Source organism: Dendroctonus ponderosae, unplaced genomic scaffold (genome assembly GCF_020466585.1).
Source record: "Dendroctonus ponderosae isolate FM_Combo_2020 unplaced genomic scaffold, Dpon_F_20191213v2 Dpon_F_20191213_8, whole genome shotgun sequence".
Taxonomy (NCBI): domain Eukaryota; kingdom Metazoa; phylum Arthropoda; class Insecta; order Coleoptera; family Curculionidae; genus Dendroctonus; species Dendroctonus ponderosae.
In genome coordinates this window covers 8,250,468-8,271,861 of record NW_026019016.1, presented here as the reverse complement: position 1 = coordinate 8,271,861, position 21,394 = coordinate 8,250,468, and the positions used below count along the sequence as shown (strand labels likewise).

The 21,394-nt window shown below is 31.2% G+C and overlaps 1 protein-coding gene across 1 annotated transcript in view; it reads right to left on the bottom strand.

The window, feature by feature from the left end:
• The window catches only part of LOC109534538 (transcription factor SOX-10), a 29,289-nt gene extending 13,708 nt beyond the window's left edge, over positions 1-15,581 (bottom strand). The window contains exons 1-2 of the mRNA XM_019900272.2: positions 15,215-15,581; positions 2,742-2,888 (exon numbers count right to left, since the gene is read on the bottom strand). Of these exons, the coding sequence (XP_019755831.1) occupies positions 2,742-2,888; positions 15,215-15,426 (359 nt within the window). The 5' untranslated portion in view covers positions 15,427-15,581. The remainder of the gene's footprint in view (positions 1-2,741; positions 2,889-15,214) is intronic.
• Between the last annotated feature and the right edge of the window lie 5,813 nt (positions 15,582-21,394).

The window sequence follows — 21,394 nt, the reverse complement described above, 5'->3', positions numbered from 1 at the left end:
TCGTCGTCAGAAGGGTCTGTTGAAGTAAATCTGTTGAAATAAAGCAGTTGAAGAAATTGTAGAAATACTTGTTCAGTTAGAGATTGTTAAAAAAAATGGCTCGAGTACTCTTCCGCGCATTATTCCACACAATGCAGTTATTTTTTTTTAACTGGCTGTGAACCTCCGACATCCAATGCGGATTTTCTGTCGCACAATATCGACAATTTTGTAGGTTCACGTAACCATTCAAACAGAATGTGGCTTCATCGAGAAAAATAATGCCTTTTACTAAATGATTATCTAGATTGAACATATTAAGCATGCTTTCGCAAAACTCATTTCATCATATCGAAATCATCCTCAAATAACTGTTGCACTGAAATAACTTTGTAAGGATGATATTTCTGGTTCCAAACTATTCGGAGAACACCAGATATTCGCATAGGTATGTTAATTTGCCCCACCATGCGAAAGAAAGTAAAACGCCGAGTTGTTAATTTTCTTTCTAAATTCTCTGAATTTAGCTTTGATTATGCTCACCACCATTTGACGTATGGGAGGAAAATATTGTTTTACCTCGTAAATTCCTCTTCGACTTTTGTTGAGTTTAGATATAGAACTTGTACAATGGAGTATTCGAATGAGAACTAAGAAATAGTTGCTTCTATTTGCAAAAAATAAGTTGATGGTCGTAATTTCTTTTTGGGTTACGCTGTATAAATAAATTGACCATAAAAACACATTTACAAATAAAAATTAACGGGTGTAATCTATTTTCGAAAAAAAACACCGCTGAATTTACTATACAATGGAGAACTGATTACTATACAATGGAGAACTGATGACTAATAACTTGGTCCTAATTTATCCATATTAGGGATGGTCGGTATTTAATGTAACCCTTAAAATAACAGTGTTCCAGACGTGTAACCTGTAACCGCAGTTACACTTTGCCCGGTTGTTTTTGGAACGGTCTTATAAACTCAAAAGTTTGGCCCAGAACAGAAGATGCGGCACCGTCGAGCCATCATCTATCCAGTTGCAGCAGTTTCAGTAACCAGTTAATTCATTTTTAAATGAAAATTAGCTTTTTAAACATTTTCGCATGCAAAGCGTATATTCCATTTAAAGCATTTCATTTTATTATCAGTTTTTTTCTTTTAGTAGTTACTTATAACCCATGTTTTGTTTTTAGAATGTATTATTTTTAGTTTGTCAACGCTAAGAATTATTTTTTAAATAAACTAAATCATTATTTATCACACAATTTTTAATGAAACATTTAAAAAGTAACATGTTACTTTTAGAACCTAATATCAAAGTGAAACTGCAAGTTTGGACCCTGTTCCAGAAAAATATCCATATCCATCGTAGAAAATTATTGACAAGCACAGTAACTAAACATATTCAGCTACAAATCATTTAGAAAAGGGTGGGCCACTTATTGCTGAAGACATTCTGATTTAAATCAAAAGTTAACTTTACAACTATCATTTTCAAATTTAACACTTACATAGCAAAATCTATCTTACCGAAGTCTAAATAGGAGGAGCAAAGAAATATATTTTAATGACGGAAACATCCAATATCTGAAACGATAGCTGTACTAAATTAGAGCGGCAAAGTGTTGAAAATATGTCCATAAATTAACTGAATTATTAGTTTAAATTTCAGAAAATTTGTGGTCACAACCCACAAAAATGTAATGACAATATTCAATACTAATAAAGATATTCAACTCGTTCCGTTTAACATTTGCAGCTTATTCTCCTCTCTTATCGGTCTTTATAAAAATTAGAAAAAAAGTACGAAACGTCGGATATGAGATTAATAAACAGGAAATTGTTTAATAATAACTTTAATGAAATGTGCGATATGAAGTCGTAATAATACGTAAGGTTATACTATCGCTTTTGTTTAATTGCAATTTTTTATTGCCCGACTGATAATTAATTATTAATGTGAAATGATAAGGCTTTCTATACTTAAGCAATCTCTTAAAATGACATTTTTATACTGGAATTAAATACAGTCTGTGCAATATATTCATAGAATGTGAATTAGAAAATTGTGTCGTTCCAACAAGGCTCACACCGTTCGAGCAAAAGTTCTTTTCATTTTTCTGTTCGGATGGGAAATTGGCCAGATCTCAGAGATCTCAAGTTACTTATGAATTGAAATATTCTTATTTCACTTGCAAACAATTGAACTACAGTTTTACGATGCAATTTTGAAAAAAATGCGATAATTTAAAGATATTTGTGTCTATTAATGGGAACAAAACTTAGGCCAAAACTGTTAAAACCTAGAAGAAGAGTAAATGGTCTGAAAATAACAATTTCATTTGCGTAAACTCGGTACAGTAATTCTTGGCAACAACGAGAAGTTTCTGATTACGAGCAACGACCTCGATAAGGGCACATCTGCATAACCCCACACTGACCTCCAATATCTCTGATTTCTTAATGAAACTAAAAATAAATTAATTTTTTTAATTGGGATCTATGTAAAACTTCGTGCTCGATTTAAGATTTTGTTTTTGATCGTACCGACCTCACATTCCTCTCGTGCTTGTTTACTTGCTTCCGTTTTTCATTGATAATTTAAAAATGAGGATCAAATCGGATCTGAAGCCAAAAGCCAATACTTTACTGAGTGAACCAATTTCATTTGTTTGACTCATGAGCAAGTCATTTATCAGAAAAACGGATTACATAATTAACATAGATTTTCAAATGCATAAATGCGTAAATACATACCTCCAAAGCTTTCCTAGGGTTTTAGACAACTCTGCATTATGTAGTTGTGGATGTTGGTCAGCTAATTTTCTACGTGCTGCTTGGGCCCATACCATAAAAGCGTTCATGGGCCTTTTCACATGCAGCTTTCTCTTGTCTGATGCAGCTCTGTAACAAAAGAAATAGGTATTAATAAAAAAAATTAAAAATAAGAAAATGCCAGAGAAGACATGAAACATGAACATGAAATCTCCATCTGTTCCAACCTAAATATCTAAGGAAGAAATAAAGATAATCATAACTTTAGTTTCTGACGAAAAAGTATGCTATTACAATTAAGATGTAGTCGGAACAGTTAGGCAATTCTCGCGTCAGCGTTATATTGTAGAACAACACATACAATTTTCCATAGATTATGTCTGGCATTATATTATTATTCAATTGTAGATTTGGGCCTTAAATATACAAAAAGAGTATTGTATATTTTCCAATCAGTTGAAATCAGTTGAAGTGTGTGCATGTTATTTTTCCAGTTCGAAAACGAAATATTTATCTGATAACAGCTAGGTATGCCTTTTGAAGTAAGCCGAAAAGAAAGAGGTACATTGATATTTTAAAACAAATATTTATAAGAGCATGTTTATAAAATAAAATTGCCACGAACCATAAGATAAAAAAGTTCAGATGTTGTTAGTTTCACAACAAAGCAGATTTTTTCAAACAATAGAATTTTAAATATATTATTGAATAGTGTGTCTCAGTTATTATTAAACAAATTTAATGGCTGATTCCGGTGGTAAAGTACTTAATACGACTTAGCACAACTTACCTTAGAAGAAAACTCAAGAGAAACAGAATGGAGGGGTCAAAGTTATTTTTTACGGTCTTTTAAATTACTTCCGAAAACTTGAAGTTTCTTACTGAAATCAAATATTCGTGGTTTCTCGAAGGTGACAAATTTGCAAATCTAAATTAAATGTAACTTTTTGCTGATACTGCCAAAGGATAACTGACACCCAAATATCTGTTTTGCAATATTTTTTAAGTAAAAAAGAATATTTGCAGTTAAAGCATCTGGTGCAATATAATAAAATCATGTAAATTGATACCCTAAGCACCTGTTTTTCTTAAATCTACGAAACAAAATATATGACAACAGCTATGCCTTTTGATATAAACTGAAAAGAAAGAAACGCATTGACAGGAAATTTAAAACCAATTTTTTTATCGCGAAGCCCTAGGTAGTCAAATGCGGGGGGTGGGGGGATCGTAAGTTTCATTAGGTGTTGTTAGCATCGCAACAAAGCAGGTTTTACACAATATAATTTTAGAAATATTATTGAATTCAGCCCATAAGTAATGGAAAAAAATTTAATTACTGATACCTGTGGTAAAAGTCGTTAATGTATGAAGAAACGATAGATACCAGAGACTAATTGCTTATAAAAATTCAAAATGCTCTGGAGACATTGTGTAACAGCATCTATTTTTGATAAAAGTGTGATTAAATGTATTGAAGTTAATGGTCGTCATTTTGAACAACTTTTGCAAAAGCTGATAATTTTTTTCAATTAGTTTTTCAAGTTTATTTATTGTTGTGTTCTATATTGATCATTAAATTATTAGTGTCCTCTATTATTCTGTCCATAAATAGGTAGATTAAAAAAAAAAAAGCACGGATATTATAATTGCCAATATCTTAAAAACCGTTAATCTCAGAAATACCAACTAAGGGTACAAAAACCCCCGAATATCTAAACAACTAAACAAAATTACTAGAAATAACAACTTTGACTCCTTGTATTTCTGTTTCGGTTGACTTTTCTTCTCAGGTATGTAATTCTTCGGAAATTTTTCACCATTCGTTATGAGACACCCTGTATAAAAAACTTACTCATCAATCGAGATCAAGATAACCATTACAATAATATAATTCTAACTTAAATAAAAGACTTATTCGAGAAATGTTGATTTATGGATAAAAAAATTTCTCAAATTGAATCATAGATAATTTAACGTCCTTATTTTGCAAATGTAATAAAGGCCGGTTTAGTCAGTTAACAAACCATCTGATACATTAACCAAACAGCTATTTTCAAATAAATAATGTGTAATTTTCTTTGGTGAACTCTTAGGGATGAGAAAACATTCTTGCTGTTCCATAACTTTTCATCTCGATTTTGCTTTTGATTTCCAGGTTTGAATGGCGAATTTGTGTAAAATTTCCAAGATGAGTTGAAGATATTTTCTAGAAAACATTCTTCTCTTTAACATCCTTGAAAGCCATGAACAAGCGTATGAAATCAAGTTTAAAAGTGTCTATGAAGCAGCATTGCGTAGGTAATATTAGATGCAAATAATGCAGAAATTAACTAAGAAACAAGTTTTTGTAGCAGCTGGTCATCGGTGTATTATTGAGAAATATATTGAAGAATTAAATTATTTCCAAAGGTCGTCACAGGTTGAGCGAGAAAGTCCAAGAGCTTGCAGCAGGAGAAATGATGTGAAGGGCTAAACATTCTGTACTGTGTATTGACGTTTGGCAGTTTCCTTTTCTGATTTTATACAATTTTAAACAAAATAAAACTTCTTTACATCGCAGGATAAATTAAACAAAACTTTTTATTTGAGAAAGTGCTAATCGTACGTCTGACGTTCACTAGTTTTACATGTAACATATAATAAATAAATTTATATTCATACTAAGATTGTTTTAAGAATTCAAATATGCAAATGTATATATATTGTACGTTATATCACATTTCTCTAATATTTTCGTTATAAGCAACTGATTAACGTATGTTTCCACTTTCTTTGGAACTAATGGAAGCATCTTAATATGTGCTGCTTATAATGCTACTGAAATTAAAATAAACGCGATAAAAATAATCAAACAAAACCCACGCATATGTGGTTACGGTTTAAAATGCGAAATAAACGCCAGGTATTATCATTTTGGTTGGTCATATAAATCAAACTGCGTCCGTTTGACCACACACTTATACCAAATGGGAAAACGACCACCAATCCAGTGAGTATTGTGTACGTAAATACATACATCTAAAATTAGATTGCAGAGGAATTACGGTCTGGGTTGATATAAAAAACCATTACTAATAATCATACATAACTCATGTATGAATAACTTTATCAGCTTATCGATGAAATGGGATGCTACTGTTGCCAAGAACATTCATGATCCCAACTGCAAAAAATATTTTATTATTCATTCATGGAATAAGTTTTATCAACCCGTAAAGTATGGTTGGGTACAGTATTCCAGGAACGGTAGTCATTCGAGCATATGCTCGAAACGGGAATAGAACAAAACACTTTCCCTAAAGTCACCAAAGTATCTCTTTAAAGAGTTATGAGTTTTAGTTCTGCTTTATTAATTCTTACAGGTTTCTAAAATGCATTTGAGAATAAATAAATTTGAAGAATAAATTGAAGTTTTCCAAATGCAGGTCAATTTTAATATGTTAAAGTTAGTTTTCTTAACAAATTTGTTGTGTAATACGGATCGTCAGACAATATATTTACTTTGATTGCAACTTTGTCATATATCACCTATGTATCTAGAAATTTGTTTGAGATAAGCTAGGTTGATATTGTCATGAAAGCCGATATAATGCGACACATTTTTAATTGCTAAAAATATAAAAATTAATCAACCTCGCCAAAGTAGTAAGACGAAAACGAAATGAAGAAAATTTATCGAAATTAATTGCAAAACTGCACTACATGATATTTTGAAACTTAAATGAAAACTCACACTCTTAAACTGAATGGTCTTCACGCTGGATTGAGACGGATTCAATTCAAGCAGATGGTTAAAGACTTACATGCCTTGGTTACATTCATAATCGAAAACTGTATCCGCCTTCCGAAACATTCCATTACAGAAACGCATTTTCTATTTAGCAAACGACAAAACTAAGTATGAACATCAATTGAATGAATTGAATACAATGGCAGAAAAATATTAGAAGAATCTAGAACTTGAGTCATAATTTATCTATTGCGTTGAGTTGGAATTGCTGATTTCACTTACGAAAGTTCTTTTCACATAATCAAAGTTCAAAGTTTTTTGTATGACTCTTGGACATAATTGAAATCTTTAATTATGGACTTAAGTAATGATATTTGCAAATAATTAATGTTGTTTCATATGCTTGCGTCCTTTACGTATTATACAATGCATTTGCGTGCTATTTTTGACATAATTAAGCAACATATTTTGACTAACAATATTACAAGTTCTTAAGAAATGTAATTCTAAAGACCTCCATCGCCATTAAGCAAAGTGATTCTCGCTCCAGATTTTGATACTAGTAAGACATTTTTTGAGCTACTTTATAAAAAGAAGACTACCATATAGAGGCGTGCCATATGCACTGCACTTTTCTTCTTCAAACTTCACAGTTTTTTAGAGTTTTCTTATACTCATTAAGGGTCCTCAATTTTGTTTCATGTGCTATTTTTCAGAATGCGTCTACTTTCAATGTAATAAGTATTTGAAATTGTTGATATTTGGTCATTCGAAGAGAGAGTAAGTTTTTCTATTTAAAGACCTTTGTGAATATTGCAACTCAATTATTTTAATGGCTGGATCTGTATAGACCAAAACTGGTAGTTTATGTCACATTGCTTATAAAAAGTTCCATTTTTTCCCGATCTATTCTTATAATATTTTTTCTAGGCAGTCTTCTCGTGTTCAACAAGTTGGATTAATCGATACAACTAAGCTTAGCTAAACAAAGTATTAATCACTGCAAATAAAAAATCAGTGCAATAAAAAATGTAAATAGATTGTCGGTTTCTCAATTTTTACGTTTCAATTAGCTTTCAGTTGGTTGGACCAATTCTTTGCAGGTTTTCAGACTCATATAAAAAATGTATTACTTCTTCAGTTCGTGCTAAATCATTTTTCATAAACGCTTTCAAACGTCGTTTCAAAAAGGTTAAGATAATCCCGAAAAATAACCTGAACGAAATCGTCTTTTATAACAATATTTTTTATTATCGAAATATGCTTTAATAAAATCAGACGCGACTCAAACAAAACCCAACTGTAGGCAGACTTAATGGCAGACATATTTAATTTCAAGACGAAATCAAACAATATTACCATCCATGCCTTATCAATGGCAGATAATTTTGTAGTCAGTTGAAAGTAAATACCACTGCGGTTTCTTTGGTAGGTATCAATACATTTTGCTAATCAACAGTTCTTTATTCTTTTTTGTTTTGTAAACTTCTGTTATTACGCCGCTCTTAAACGTAAGCTTGACATTTTTGGTAACTATATATTTCAATCAAAGAACCAAACATTAATGACATTAAGGACTGACCAGATTAATTTGATTATCTCCACGTTTAAGACAGAATTGCCTTTAAACAGTCCCAACGATCTACAGTTGGAAAAAAAATAGTCATTAAGTTGGCTATTTCTAACTGAAATTTCTATTTTCTATAAACCGAATGTTTATTAGGTGATTTTAAGTGAAAATAACCCCCATCTCGTTATTGTAAAAGTCTAAGGAGGCAGGATTGTAAATATTGTAACAAAATAATGAAGTCATATGGAGTGTCTACTTTTGTTAATCCAAATGCATTTATTCAAATATTTTGAAGAACTGTTGAACTACCACAGTTGACGAAACTAAAGCACATTATATCACGAAAAGTGATGTCCGTTTTAGTCAATTTGCAGAAAAGAAAATTACTTTTTCATTCAGACAATTTATTGATTTTCTGAGTTATCAGGGAACTCGTTTTCGGACGAAGTATTGTCGAAGGTTTACGGAATACTGCTTATATTGTAACTATATTTAATACCTATAATCGTGCAATTTCAATTAATTCTTGTGCCTTTATTTAAAATCTGGAAACATCGAAACAAGTGTGATTTCTGTAAAATTAAAATTAGAACGTTTGAGAAAAACGTTACATCTTAACCGGTCAAATTAGCAAAATTCTTTATCAAACAAAATTAGCAACTTTGAGAATTCAACATACATCTTCGTGCCACTACCGATATAAAAAATATGTATCTTTTTTCTGATTTTAGGTTTTCGTTGTAATATTGTACAACTGGGTTTTTTTACTGTCGTTCAATCAATACTAATTAAGTGAAATTCAAAACATATCAAAATATTTTCGATATATGACAGAACCGCTTAAACTTTAAGGAAGAAATGGTTGATTTTTACTTATACTTAAGTACTCTAAAATCATCAAATTTCGCCAGAACTAAAGTCCAATTAATACGGAAGTAAATGATACCTAGTTGATTGTTGATGATAATGTGCAACTTGGGATAATTTATAAGGAAGAGACATCCATAAAATATTTCACACTTGCCACTTTTTAGGCTACTGATCATAAAACAAAATGTAACAACCGTGGAATCGTTAAAACATGTTAGACATCGAGATAAAACAAACCGACAGTTAGGGATAATTAACAACACTACCTTAATTAACATGCTTTAAAATCTTTTCGTGGCGGCAAACACTTTTAAACATGGAAAATTGCGTATATAAATACACTCCAGCTTTGTTCTATTTAGAATCAAACGTTCAGAGTTTAACGCGTTAACATGTTACTGTTAGCGGATTCATATTATTTACACCCAATCGGGTGGTCTTAATTGTTGACTAATCTTCTTAGGTTGAGGCAATTATCTGGCAGTCATTCCTAACGGTTGTTACACATCACATAGAACACTCAAAGTTAGATAATGGAACGAAGAGTTTCTGGTTTCCTTTGTAAATAGCAACTATTTGTTTATTCGTAGGTGGGTATACCTTGAGTAAAACACCATGAGTATTGATTTGTTGGTTTCGGAACAAAATCGGAAGTGAGATTTTGTTATCCACATCATGGAAGATAAATAAAGTACTTTTTTGGTGATTTTTGCTGAACATTTTTGTTATCAAATGCTACAGCTACCCACAATAAACAGGAGTTATGCAAATATATATTTCCTAAAGTCTGTCTTCATACCAATTTAAGAGGAATGCCGGGTGTCCCGTGAATATGGGCTGCTATCAGTAACTTGAAAAATACAATTACCATAATTCCGAATAGTTTAGGTCTTAATGTTGTAAAAAAGGTGAATTTTTCTTAAATATCCACAGCTTACTGTGGATGTATGCAAGAACAAGACCAAGACCATGCAAGTCTTGGTCCGGGTCTTGCTTTGCTCATCACTCATCACTAGTAGTAGTTTTTCAGTTAATCTTGTCGTTTATGTTCGTATATTCGTATAGTTAGAAGGATTGTATAGTGAGTTCTTAAGGTCTTATTTCTTTAATAAGTGTTAGTGCAATCTGTTATGTTTTGTTCAGTTTTTCAGTGTTATTTACTCCTAGTACATTTCTATAGTCTATTATTTTTAGTTATTTGATTAACTGTTTGTGTTGTAAAATGCGTATTTTACGTGTGTGTATGTTTTAGGCAGGATCTGTTGTCAGCTAAATTTCTTATGATGGAAAGTAAGTATTTTGGGGTTTAAGGAACAGTCCGATGTGCTATTAACGGCCTTATATGCTGATGTCTATCAATGAACTGGCGGTTTTCCTGTCGTTTAAATGTATTTTTTTTAATAAAAATTTGTCAATACAAAGCGTGGATGTATAGTCGAGTGTTTTGCATAAAATAAAAAATAGAACTTCTACTAAAAATTTTCTGATTCTGAACAATAAATTAATTTATTTATGTGCTATTTCACTACTTTAGCTGTATGGGATCCACATTATTTTTTCCACAAAACTACTTATAAGTAAATCGGTTCAAAACTACTGAACAACAATGGACAATCCTATAGCAACAAAAGAACTTTGTTAATGCCCCTTATTTTCTGTTGCTAGATGTTTAAAAAATAATAAAGTACATTTAGTTTGTTTATTATTCAGTTACTCGAATTAACAAAATTTTATTTGTTTTTCAAATTAAATAAAAGTGCATGCAATGTTGCATAAAAATATTTGCTCGTTTGGCCTGAAATTGTTCCAAATGCAACGTGAGAAACTCAAATAAAATTAGTCATCAATAGCAAATTCAGGAAATTTTTCCAATTATCATAAAAAATACACTTCATACCATCAAGCAACTCGTGATTATCATCTGATGCTGTTATTCATGTCAAAGCAAATGTTTCAAGTATCAAATAAGCTATGAATCTACAAAACGTTTGAAAGTTCGCAACTCATCAAATTCATATTAATGGGAAATATTAATTCAACTCAGTGTAAGAAAAAAACATTTTAAATATTAACAATTACATAAATAAAATACAGCATTCAGAGAAGAAATTGGGCCAAGACCCAGTAAGGTTGGTACCTGCTCTATTTGGATAGCAAAGGCCCTAATATGAGACCTAATATTTGCATTTCTCATGTTAATTATGTTGAATGTTGGCGACAAGTGTTGATAATTTAGTTCCGGTGGAATAATTTGTACAAATAATTTGATTTAACACCTTTCTGGCTTGTGTGGGAATTTATATTGGCTAATGCGGTTAGGAAGTATTAGCCGGAAACAATCCTATTTAGATGTCAGGACAAGTAATACTTTTAATGTTATGGGAATGTAAAAATTACCGTTCGTAAATAAAATAACACTCGGAATAAATGAGATAATTGCAATAAAACTTGCAAATTAATTTTAACTGATTTAACATGTTAGCCATTTTAATAGGTAGGAAAAAATAGGTGCCGATACAGAAAACGACAGCTGCTATACAATTTGTGCGTTGGTGAAAAATATTTAAAATTTCGTTACTAAAAACTATTTTTAAATTTTAATTAGACAAATAAGGCATTCACTAGCAAGTGATCAACTAACAATTAAATAATGAACGAATTCTTTTTAATTTTCTGCTGGAAAAATACAAAACCGGTCTGTGATTTCAGCTTTAGCACCACCAAATATGTAGTTTATCGCTTTCATTATCCTTACATGACTGAAAAGGTTGCATAGCTGGAATGGACATTTTCCATTCAAGATAATTAAATGTTGAGCTTGCTCAATATGATAAACTAAGGTCGTAAAATTATTGTTTTTGCAAGCCAGTGCGCGACTTTTAAACGATTTTATAGTTAGGTTTATTTATGATTATTTGCGATAACTGACTTTTAGTTAGGCGTCATCATGTAATAAAAGTATTGTTTTAAAAAATAATACTAAAACTATTTGAAAACATTAACCATTGCTGGGCTTAAGGGAGTTTTAATATCGCAACCGTACGGCTCAATGTTCTTTATCTTTTCCAGTGCAAGCAATAAGTAAAACGCAAGAAGTCTGTGAATGCTTATAAAAATTATTTTCCGTCGTTTATAAGCCAGAAAAAGACTTAGGAACGATCTGGATACGTTATACAAATACATTTTTCTCATCGAATTTAAAAGTTTAATGTCGCTACTGGTCGAAAGTAGCATTGAAACAGGATACCAACATCGTATCTTCTTATTATCCAGGGGAGTTAGGTAAGAGAATATCCAGCAGAAGTAATTAATTTGAAGAAAACATTTGTTCTGGAACTTTCCTGAACACCACTAACAAACCGCAAAAATTGTATATTTTCTTTAACAAAAAGTTTATTTTCACGTATTTTGTCACAGAAGCAGCCGATCAGTAATTCAGTTAGTAACAGCTGAAGTTAAAAAGTTGCTATCATTTGCGCGCGATAGTGAGCATTGTGGTTGCCAGAAAACATTGCCTGACCACAGAGATTACAGAAATTTAGATTCCCAGAAGAGTGAAAAAAATTATTTCAAAAGTATTGCAGCTTTTTTCATATAGGTCATTCTAAAATATAGGCTCATTTTGACAAAAAATTGATGATAAATTGCCGATAAAAATTATCAAAACTGTTAAATGCACATTAAAAGAATCGAATTTTATGATGCATGTAACCGAACCGTTCTAAAGACACAAATAGGGAGAAGAGGCACTGGATAAGTACAATTGTATTGTACATATGTGCAGGAAATTGTATCCATTTATGCCAAAATATTGCCTGATAACAAGAGTTAGTAGCTTTTATAAACGAATACCTACAATGTGAAAGGAAAGCTGAAGAAAACTGCACTGTGTGGTGGGATAACCATGTGCTAAGCACGTTTTGAATATTTTCCTTGCAAAAATGCCGCCGCCACAGAAGAAATTTATTGAATTTTTCAACCAAATAATAAAACGGCACGCTGTTTTCAAAACTTATATTTCACAGTGAATAACGTGCATGTAGAGGTACCTATCTTTAACTTAAGAAAAGAAAATTAATGCAAATAATCTCCTTTGAGAGTACAATTCTTCAAAAGCAATGAACCCTTATTTATAACAAGTATTTTAAACAGGTCTCAGGAAAAAGCTTATAGTTTGTAAAGTAAGGCTTAAGTTCCAAATCCAACTAGTTTCAAAGCATGACTTCTAGTTGGAAACGACCAACTAGAATAGCTCCTCAATGCTAAATAAAATAGATCTACGTTATTTAAAATTAAAATTTTGTATATTTGCGATTAATATTCCAATAACACAACCATTTTATATTATAATAAACATTGTAGAAATATTTTTACTTAAAAGTATCTGCACTTTATTGAGAAACTCCTTTGGCCGACCAGTGCAGCCAGGAGAAGCAAAAGAAAATAATTAAAAAATAGTAAAGTTGCTTTTATAATCAGTATGCAAAACACAAATTAATCCGTTTTTTAATAGTTGCATTATTATAGGTTTATTATTAAAATAGTTTTCTGTATATTTTACCATTTTAACAACCGCTTTAAAACATTTGTGTATTTTTATGAATGTAGTTAATTAGCGACAAAAAACCATTTTGATTTAACTAAATTGGGTGGCTGCTAAACATGGAAGATAAATCATTTTTAAACGTCGATAGCACTAAAATAGCTGCCTGCATTTTGAACAAATAATGTGAAAATATTTCAGACGCTCAAAATATGCTATCAGTACAAATCTTGATCTTCATTCATTGGCATTCTTGCAGCTTTTTTTCAGTATTTCATTTCATTCCTTGTATAAGTCTAAGGACATTTAACAGATTATTTTATTTAAAAAAATTATATTATATAAAACTTCAAATCCGTAAAAAGCCATGGCAATTAATCGTGTTAAACCATTTTTTTTTAAATTAGAACGCATTAGAGATTTTTTGAGTTCTAAGTAAGTACCAAATATATTGTTTGCATTGTAATTTTTTTGTCTGCGCACGTGTAGCTATCAACACATTGAAACAAGAATTTGGTAGTAAAATTGTTCATTAATACGATTTATACCAATAAAATAAGATTAGAATATAAGATATTAGTATTTTTTTCTGAAAATGTTATTATCTTTACCTCACCAACCGTATTTTCTGTAGTAAGTAATACGTCGTGAAAAATACGGTGGTGGAAATATTCAAAAAGCAACAATTTTAAGGGTCTAAGATCCCGAAATATCGGTTGCCAAACCTTTATTCTTGTTAATCTTAACTCTGTTTAAGAAATTTCTGGTTTAAATTTTTGTGAACGGTGGCTGTTTAATGGAATCATTAATTTATTTAAAATTAACCGCTAATAGAATTGCAAACGCAGGAAAGAACTAATCGTTAAAATAAGTCTTCAAAAATATTGAATAATATAAGGCATGATCAAACGTTGTTTGCTTTTAGGAAATCTGCAAATTAATTTATTTGCACTAAACCTCTTGTAATATTAAATTTGATGTTCCTATTCAGTTCTATTTGCTCTACTTTTGAGTAGGAATATTTCTTGCTAAATGTACCTACAGGAAATTTAAATTATACGTAAACTTAGTCTCCTAAGCTAACTATCAACCAGATTATTAAAACACAAAAGCCAAACCATATTTTCATAGTAGGTAAACGGTTATTTACGAAAAAATAGGTAGGTATTTCGAAATCGATTTTAATCCAATTAGCTACACAATCTGAACTATTGCTATCCGTTCGCAATATAGCGCGAAACAGTACCTACTTTGGCTTATTTTTAGTGAAGTCTCCTGATTTCTGTAAATTTGTAAAAAAATTAATAAAAAATTTTTGCAGTTTTCGAAAACTTTAATGTGCAAATACATAGGTACCTATAGATAAACTAATTTAATTTCCATTTCCAAAACATATAGGTACTTATTGAAAAAAGGGGCTCCGTAAAAGCCAATTTTAAAAACGTTGCTTATAAATGATGGGTCTGAGGATTTTATGTGAAAATATTTGAAGAATGTGCACCTTTTCCTGCTCATTAAGCAACCCTATTTATGTGAGTTAGTTAAGTTAAATTGAATAACTGACTGATTACTACTTATGGCATTTAAAAGTCGAACGTACAAAATCTCTATTGTCTCACCTTTAGTTTATTTAGTATCACAAAACGTCTTTCGTGTAAGTGAAATTTAAAATATTCTTTAAATCTCCTTGAGAAAGTAATTCTTAAAACCTGCCGAGATGTACCTATCTAACCACTTACTTTGAAGCAATGGGTACGAATGTCCAGTCGTACCCCTGTAGAACTTTGGTAACAGCATCATTTATCTCGGTCTTGTCCAGCTGTTTCGATTGTGGGACAACAGATTTTTCCGCAGTGGATAAAGTACCCGCAGGAGAAGACGTGTCCTGCAAAGATGTGACGACGCCGGGCGTCGTTGAAGTCACTGTGGCAGCTACCGATCGCGAAAGCATTTTCACTGTCCACTTTCTTATCGTAAAAGTTATGAATGAAGAGCCGAATCACCTGTGAAGTCCAAATAAACAACTCTGGCCCGTAACCCGCGCTCCAACAGTACCAACAATTCGAATGAGAATGAACGAACTCAAAGAACGCTTTCAGAATACTTTTTTTGAATCATCTGGCGCGGTCTGTGCATAATCAACCGTCCTTATTTGCATCTCAAGACCAAGCGAGACGGACGTTAACTCACTTTATTCATGAGTCGATTTCTGGGGCCAATAGCAGGCGACGGACAACGACTTAGTCCGCCTTTGCTCTCCGATTGGTGTGAAAATTTTTGCTTCTTGATTTTGTTGTCTCGTACCAAGGATTTCTTCATTGGGAAAAAGGATGTCTTCATTTCGCTTGCATGATACCTGCTTACTCAACATGGTTTACGTGATCCAGCTATTAATAAATTTAACTAAAAAATAATCTAATTCTTCCCATGACTGTAACATGTCGTATGTTAAAAGTTTATTACGCCAAAGTTTAAATACCTTTAAGGTTGCCAAAGGCATTTGGTTCTTCTTTTTTGATAGGCATTTCCTATTTTCGTATCTTCTCCTTTAATTACAAATCTAATTTCCTATCGGAGTTAAACAAACATTCCTTTATAACTATTTGCAAATGACCCTGTTCTAAACGTTTTTTCAATGGCAACTAAAAACTTGTAAAAGTGTCTTTTTTGTGAGCGGTGCTTACCCGCTAACATAAAAATATCATTTTTATAAGCGATATTGAAGCATTTCCTTCCCACTTATATTCCATAGGCTTTTTCACCTACAAATCAAGCAAAAAGTTCGTTTGAAAATGTTTGTTTTTATTTCAAATAGTTATCATTCACAGTTAATAAACCTTTCAAAAACTCCAACATTACTACTTCTTTCTACCTATTTTCTTTGCAGAATCTACAAATCTTTAGAAATAATTACATCTGTGCCATATGGATTATAAGTAAGAGTCTGTATCTGATGTGATGATTCTGTATAAGTCGGAACAAATTATTATCAAACCATATTTAGTTTGGTTTATTGACTGGGCAAAACTACATTCGGTTCGATTTATATCCATCATATTTGCTGTGTGCAATTTTCCATTTTAGATTTTAACTAATTCAACTTGTAAAGTATCAGCAATCAAGTGAAAGTTTAAAGCAACTCTTTACACATTCGTCAAATATTTGTTTTCCACAAACTTACACTTTAAATCTGATAACAACGTCTCCTCATGGGTATCAGAAATTTTAGAAAACTAGAACATTTTTTGTTTTTTTTAATACTAGTAGATATTCAATTTACCGTAGATTCTTAAATCGACAGTTCCCATAGCATTTTATGATTCAGAAGTGGCATGAAATTAATTTGTTCTTGAGCTTCCACTACAGTTTGAAAAAATGTCCATTTTCTATTAATTTACTCTCGCATTTTTGGAATATTCTGATTCAGAGTCTTCATATCAACTTTCGAACTCAGGCCTATACTTATCCATCTTCCAGATCTTCTATGCTAGATTTTAAATTAAGACATTTCCAATTCTTATGGAAAATGTTCTTAATTCACTTTAGAAAAACGATTTTGCTGATTTCAATAAAAAATAACAGTATGTAACAGTAACAGTTTTAATTTTTTTTTGGCAACAATAGGTACTTTGAATCATTCTTCCACTTGGTTTTTTTAAATACCTACTTATTGTATGAATTAATGTCAAAACAAAGCCTGTTGTTAAGATTCAAGTGTATAAAGTGTGCTTCTTCTGTATTAATTGTTTATACATCATTATATTTATTATTATTATTATATATTATTATGTTTGTCTATAAATTGAAAACATCTTTTCGAAACCATTAAAAAAGTCTCACATAAAAAGTCGATTGATATATGATATGAGGATTGATATGTAAACTACCAGTTATTTAAGGATTTACAATTTTTTGAAAACTTGAAAACATTATTCACCTGTGAAAATAATCGCCATACATTTCTTGACTTTAAACATTGACCGACTTTAAAATGTATTTATTTTCAATTGCCAAGACTCTCAGAACGTCCTTCCATTCGAATCTTGAACCATTTCAGCAAAAAACGTTTGCTCCTTTGCATAGCTTCAAGTAAACATATTGCCAACTTTTGGTTCTTTTATTTGTGATTCTTTCCATTTGATTCATTATGTAACTGATATTATTCACATCTATCTGCACCTGGACGCAGATCTTTAACTGATTCTGAAATTATTACGCACAAGGACCAAACTTAATGGTGCATGTTAAGCCGCCAATTCATGAGGCGTATCGAGCGTCGCGACGCGTGTCGTCACTCTATCTACCTGGATCTGCAAGCGTGCTAATGAACATCTAAATAGCGAGACTTACCGCCATACAATCAGATAAACAGATATGTTGCATAAAATATATTTAATTTGTTGCTGCTCATTATATTATTATGTTTTAGATTTAATTTAACAACAAAATTGCATGGATATCAACAATATGTACTGTATTTATCAAATTTGGGTTTAAAAACGAACAACGATTACAAAATGTTTCATTTCCCCAAGGTGTTTCATTTTACATTTCATTCCTTAAACTTTTCCAAACGCGGGTAGAAAATTTTGGAAATGCATAATGCAATATCCTTAATTCACACTAATTATTCATAATATATATGTCCATTGAATAACCATGTCCATTGAAAATCTTCATTTTTTATAATTGAGGAAATAGATCATTCCAAGATATATTTAGAATTCCCTAATAATACATTATAAAATATTTGGAATGAAATATTATGCAATACATACAACATTTGGAAACGACAAATTGTGAAATATTTCTATATTTTCAATTTTAAATCATTTAATCTCAGCTTCGTAACTCGTGTATAAAATGAGTTCAGCAATTTAAAGGAAATTATAATTTAATAATTATTTGGCAAATTTAAAGGAGCATAAGATACTTAGTACATTTATAATAACAGCGAACAGTAAAAGAACTTATATTAGCAGTAAGAATAAATACTTAAAAAAATTGTAATTTGCATTGTATTTCTAAGGAAAAGCTTAAAAACTGACGAATTCCCCCAAGGCCACAAAAACAGGTGCATTTAAATATGTTTTTAATGACCAAGTATTCAAAAGGATTCTGATATAATTTTTGGATCGGTTTAAAAGTGCATTTACCAAAAATTTATATTTTAACTTTAAGCCCACGACATATTCTCCACGAACATTACAAGTCTATGTCTTCCGTAAAGCTCATATAATGCTGAAAAACCGCCCATCAACTATTACAAAAGTTCTATAACAAAGGCATCTAAATGGCAAAAAGCAAAAGATCTGGGCGACTAGAATTTAATAAAACCGATTCAAATATAGGCTAAAACTGTAGAACGATCAAGGAACATGTATTTAGTTAAGAGAAAATTATTGAAAATAAGAGAAGCTAGCAGAGCAAAGTAACTAAAATGTTCTAGTATTATAAAAAATTCCATTAGTTTTAACAGTTGAAAGACAATCTCTCAGGACTAAAGTGTTTGAAAGAAAATTACTAAGCATACTTATCTGAAAATGCTTACGAATTAAATGATTACATTGCCTATAAATTAAAAAAACCCAAGAAATTGTCAAAAAATCAACCCGGTTTAAACAGAGCTCCAAAAATGTAAGACTACTAAAAACTCATGACATACTAATTTTTTCATAATAAGCAGACTAGCGACTTTGAATCGCTCTTAATTGTCACACTCTGGAAAGATTCTTATCTAAGACATCCGAAATGTGCCCGTTCCTTGCCAAATTAGCACCGCCGCGTTAATTAGTGCAACATTAAGAAAATATGGTCGCCATTCCTACGAATGTCCCAATTTATTTGCAATAATAAGGCAAAAACTTAAAACATATTTTTTAATGATTAGAAAAGTGGTTTTACCAAACCCCAAATTCAAAATAATACACATACAAATTTAAGAACAAGAGATTATATTTTCTATTGTATTAGAAGAGGCAATTTACCTTTCGTGCCGATTTGGTCTTAATCCGGCATTTCCTTCACACATGTAACCTGAAATTCTTTGCTATTTTCGTGTATAGATAATCATTAGTCACCGGAATATGCCTTTAAAGTCACCGACTACTCGTAAATTAGACCACCCTTTAACATTTTGTGGGAGGTGAGAGCATATTTCAAAATAATGTTAACAACATTCTTTTTATGCATGTTGGCCTGAGGGGAGCGGCCTAGTTTATACGTATGTATCAGACTTTTGCGAAATTTTCTGTGTTATGTCACAGATTTTGAACAAGCTTCTTTTCTACGTCCCTGGACCACAATTTATTACAATATAGACTTTCTACATCAACATATTCTTCCAAACACGTAGGTATTCAAATCCAGGCAAAGGTAACTTCTTTAAAAGCTTCTCTTTTAAAAAATTTAGGTATATGAAAAAGCAGTTTTTTAGATAAGGGACCAAAACTGATAAAGCAGTAAAAAAAGAGTACAATTGCAAGTTGATAGAAAATTTAAAACAAAACGCTTACTCTGCATGTGTACGGAAACAAAAAGTCCATTCGTCCGTTTTGAGTTTTTGCAAAAGTTTCACTGCACGACTGTTGCAGTTTCGTATAGTGGAATCATTTCTTTCTCAATGCCAATTGAAAGTGAATTTAGACGGTCTATATTCCACTCTTCAGTAAAAAATAATTCTCTTCAACATTGAAAACAGCGTCCACTTTCACACTCGTCAAGGGAATTGTACAAATTTGAGTTCAAAAAAGCACTCGGTTATATTTCTATTGATGAACAATTGTAAAATTGCTAAAGAACTATCTGCTTGATTAATCTTAATCACAAATAACAAATAGTTTGCTTTTTTAATTAGTTTTCTCTAGAAAATTGTACGTTTGAGTAACAGCAACGAAATCCTGGACAGGAAATTGGTTTGCATATTTAGTGAATTCATATGAGGAAAAAAGAGTTTCAATGCTAAGCGGTGACCTGTGAGTTGAAGTCGGTCTTTGGCTTGATTAGTTAGTATATCACGCTACACTCTCCTTTCGTTCGTCCGGAAGCAAATTAATTTGCCCGCGATTCTTCGGCGGATATTGTGAAGGTTTTACGAACCTATAAAGGTCGCTTCTTGAAAATGGTTTACAAATCCGCGGATCGAGACTGAAATTTTTTAAAGAGGAAAAATCACGCATCTCTATTTTGGCAAAAAAGGCATTTAATAATGAAAATATTCAACATTTGGGTAGCGTAATAATAGATAAGTTCTATATTGTTGAGGCGGATTCATTTTTTTACAAACCTCAAGACCATTACACAAAAGACTCCAATCATACATAAAAAACAGAGAATATCATAAATCACACATTTGTCAACATGCATTTGATAATTGCCATAAAATTCAATGGAATAATTCCACAATTTTAACAAAAGAACAATCCACAAAAAAACGTAAAATTAAAGAAAACGCACTAATTTTACTAAATCAAAATAATTGTGTTGCTTCATGTTCATTTAATTTAAGTCATACATGGTTACCTATGCTAAAATCTGAAGTAGACCAGAGAAACATACACCCAAATTAAATTTACACCAGAATTATTAATTAACATTACCTTTATTAATTTAAACAATGAGATTAAGTCAAAGTCACATAACTGACAATTTGAACAGACGAATTATCAGAAGGAATTTTCATATACTGTATTATCCTACTATTGTTACACAATTTATTAACATACTCTTTTTTAGATTCATTTAGGTTCTTTTGATAACTATAGCAGAAAATAGCTATCGAAACGTCAAGGTAATTTTTCAAATTAATTTCTCTACTAATTGAACTTTTCTCTTACAGCTTGAACCTAAGTGTGTCGCAGGATACCCTCTAGGTGATAGTTCTTGATTACTTTTTGATAAATAATTCGTTCTTATTGCGA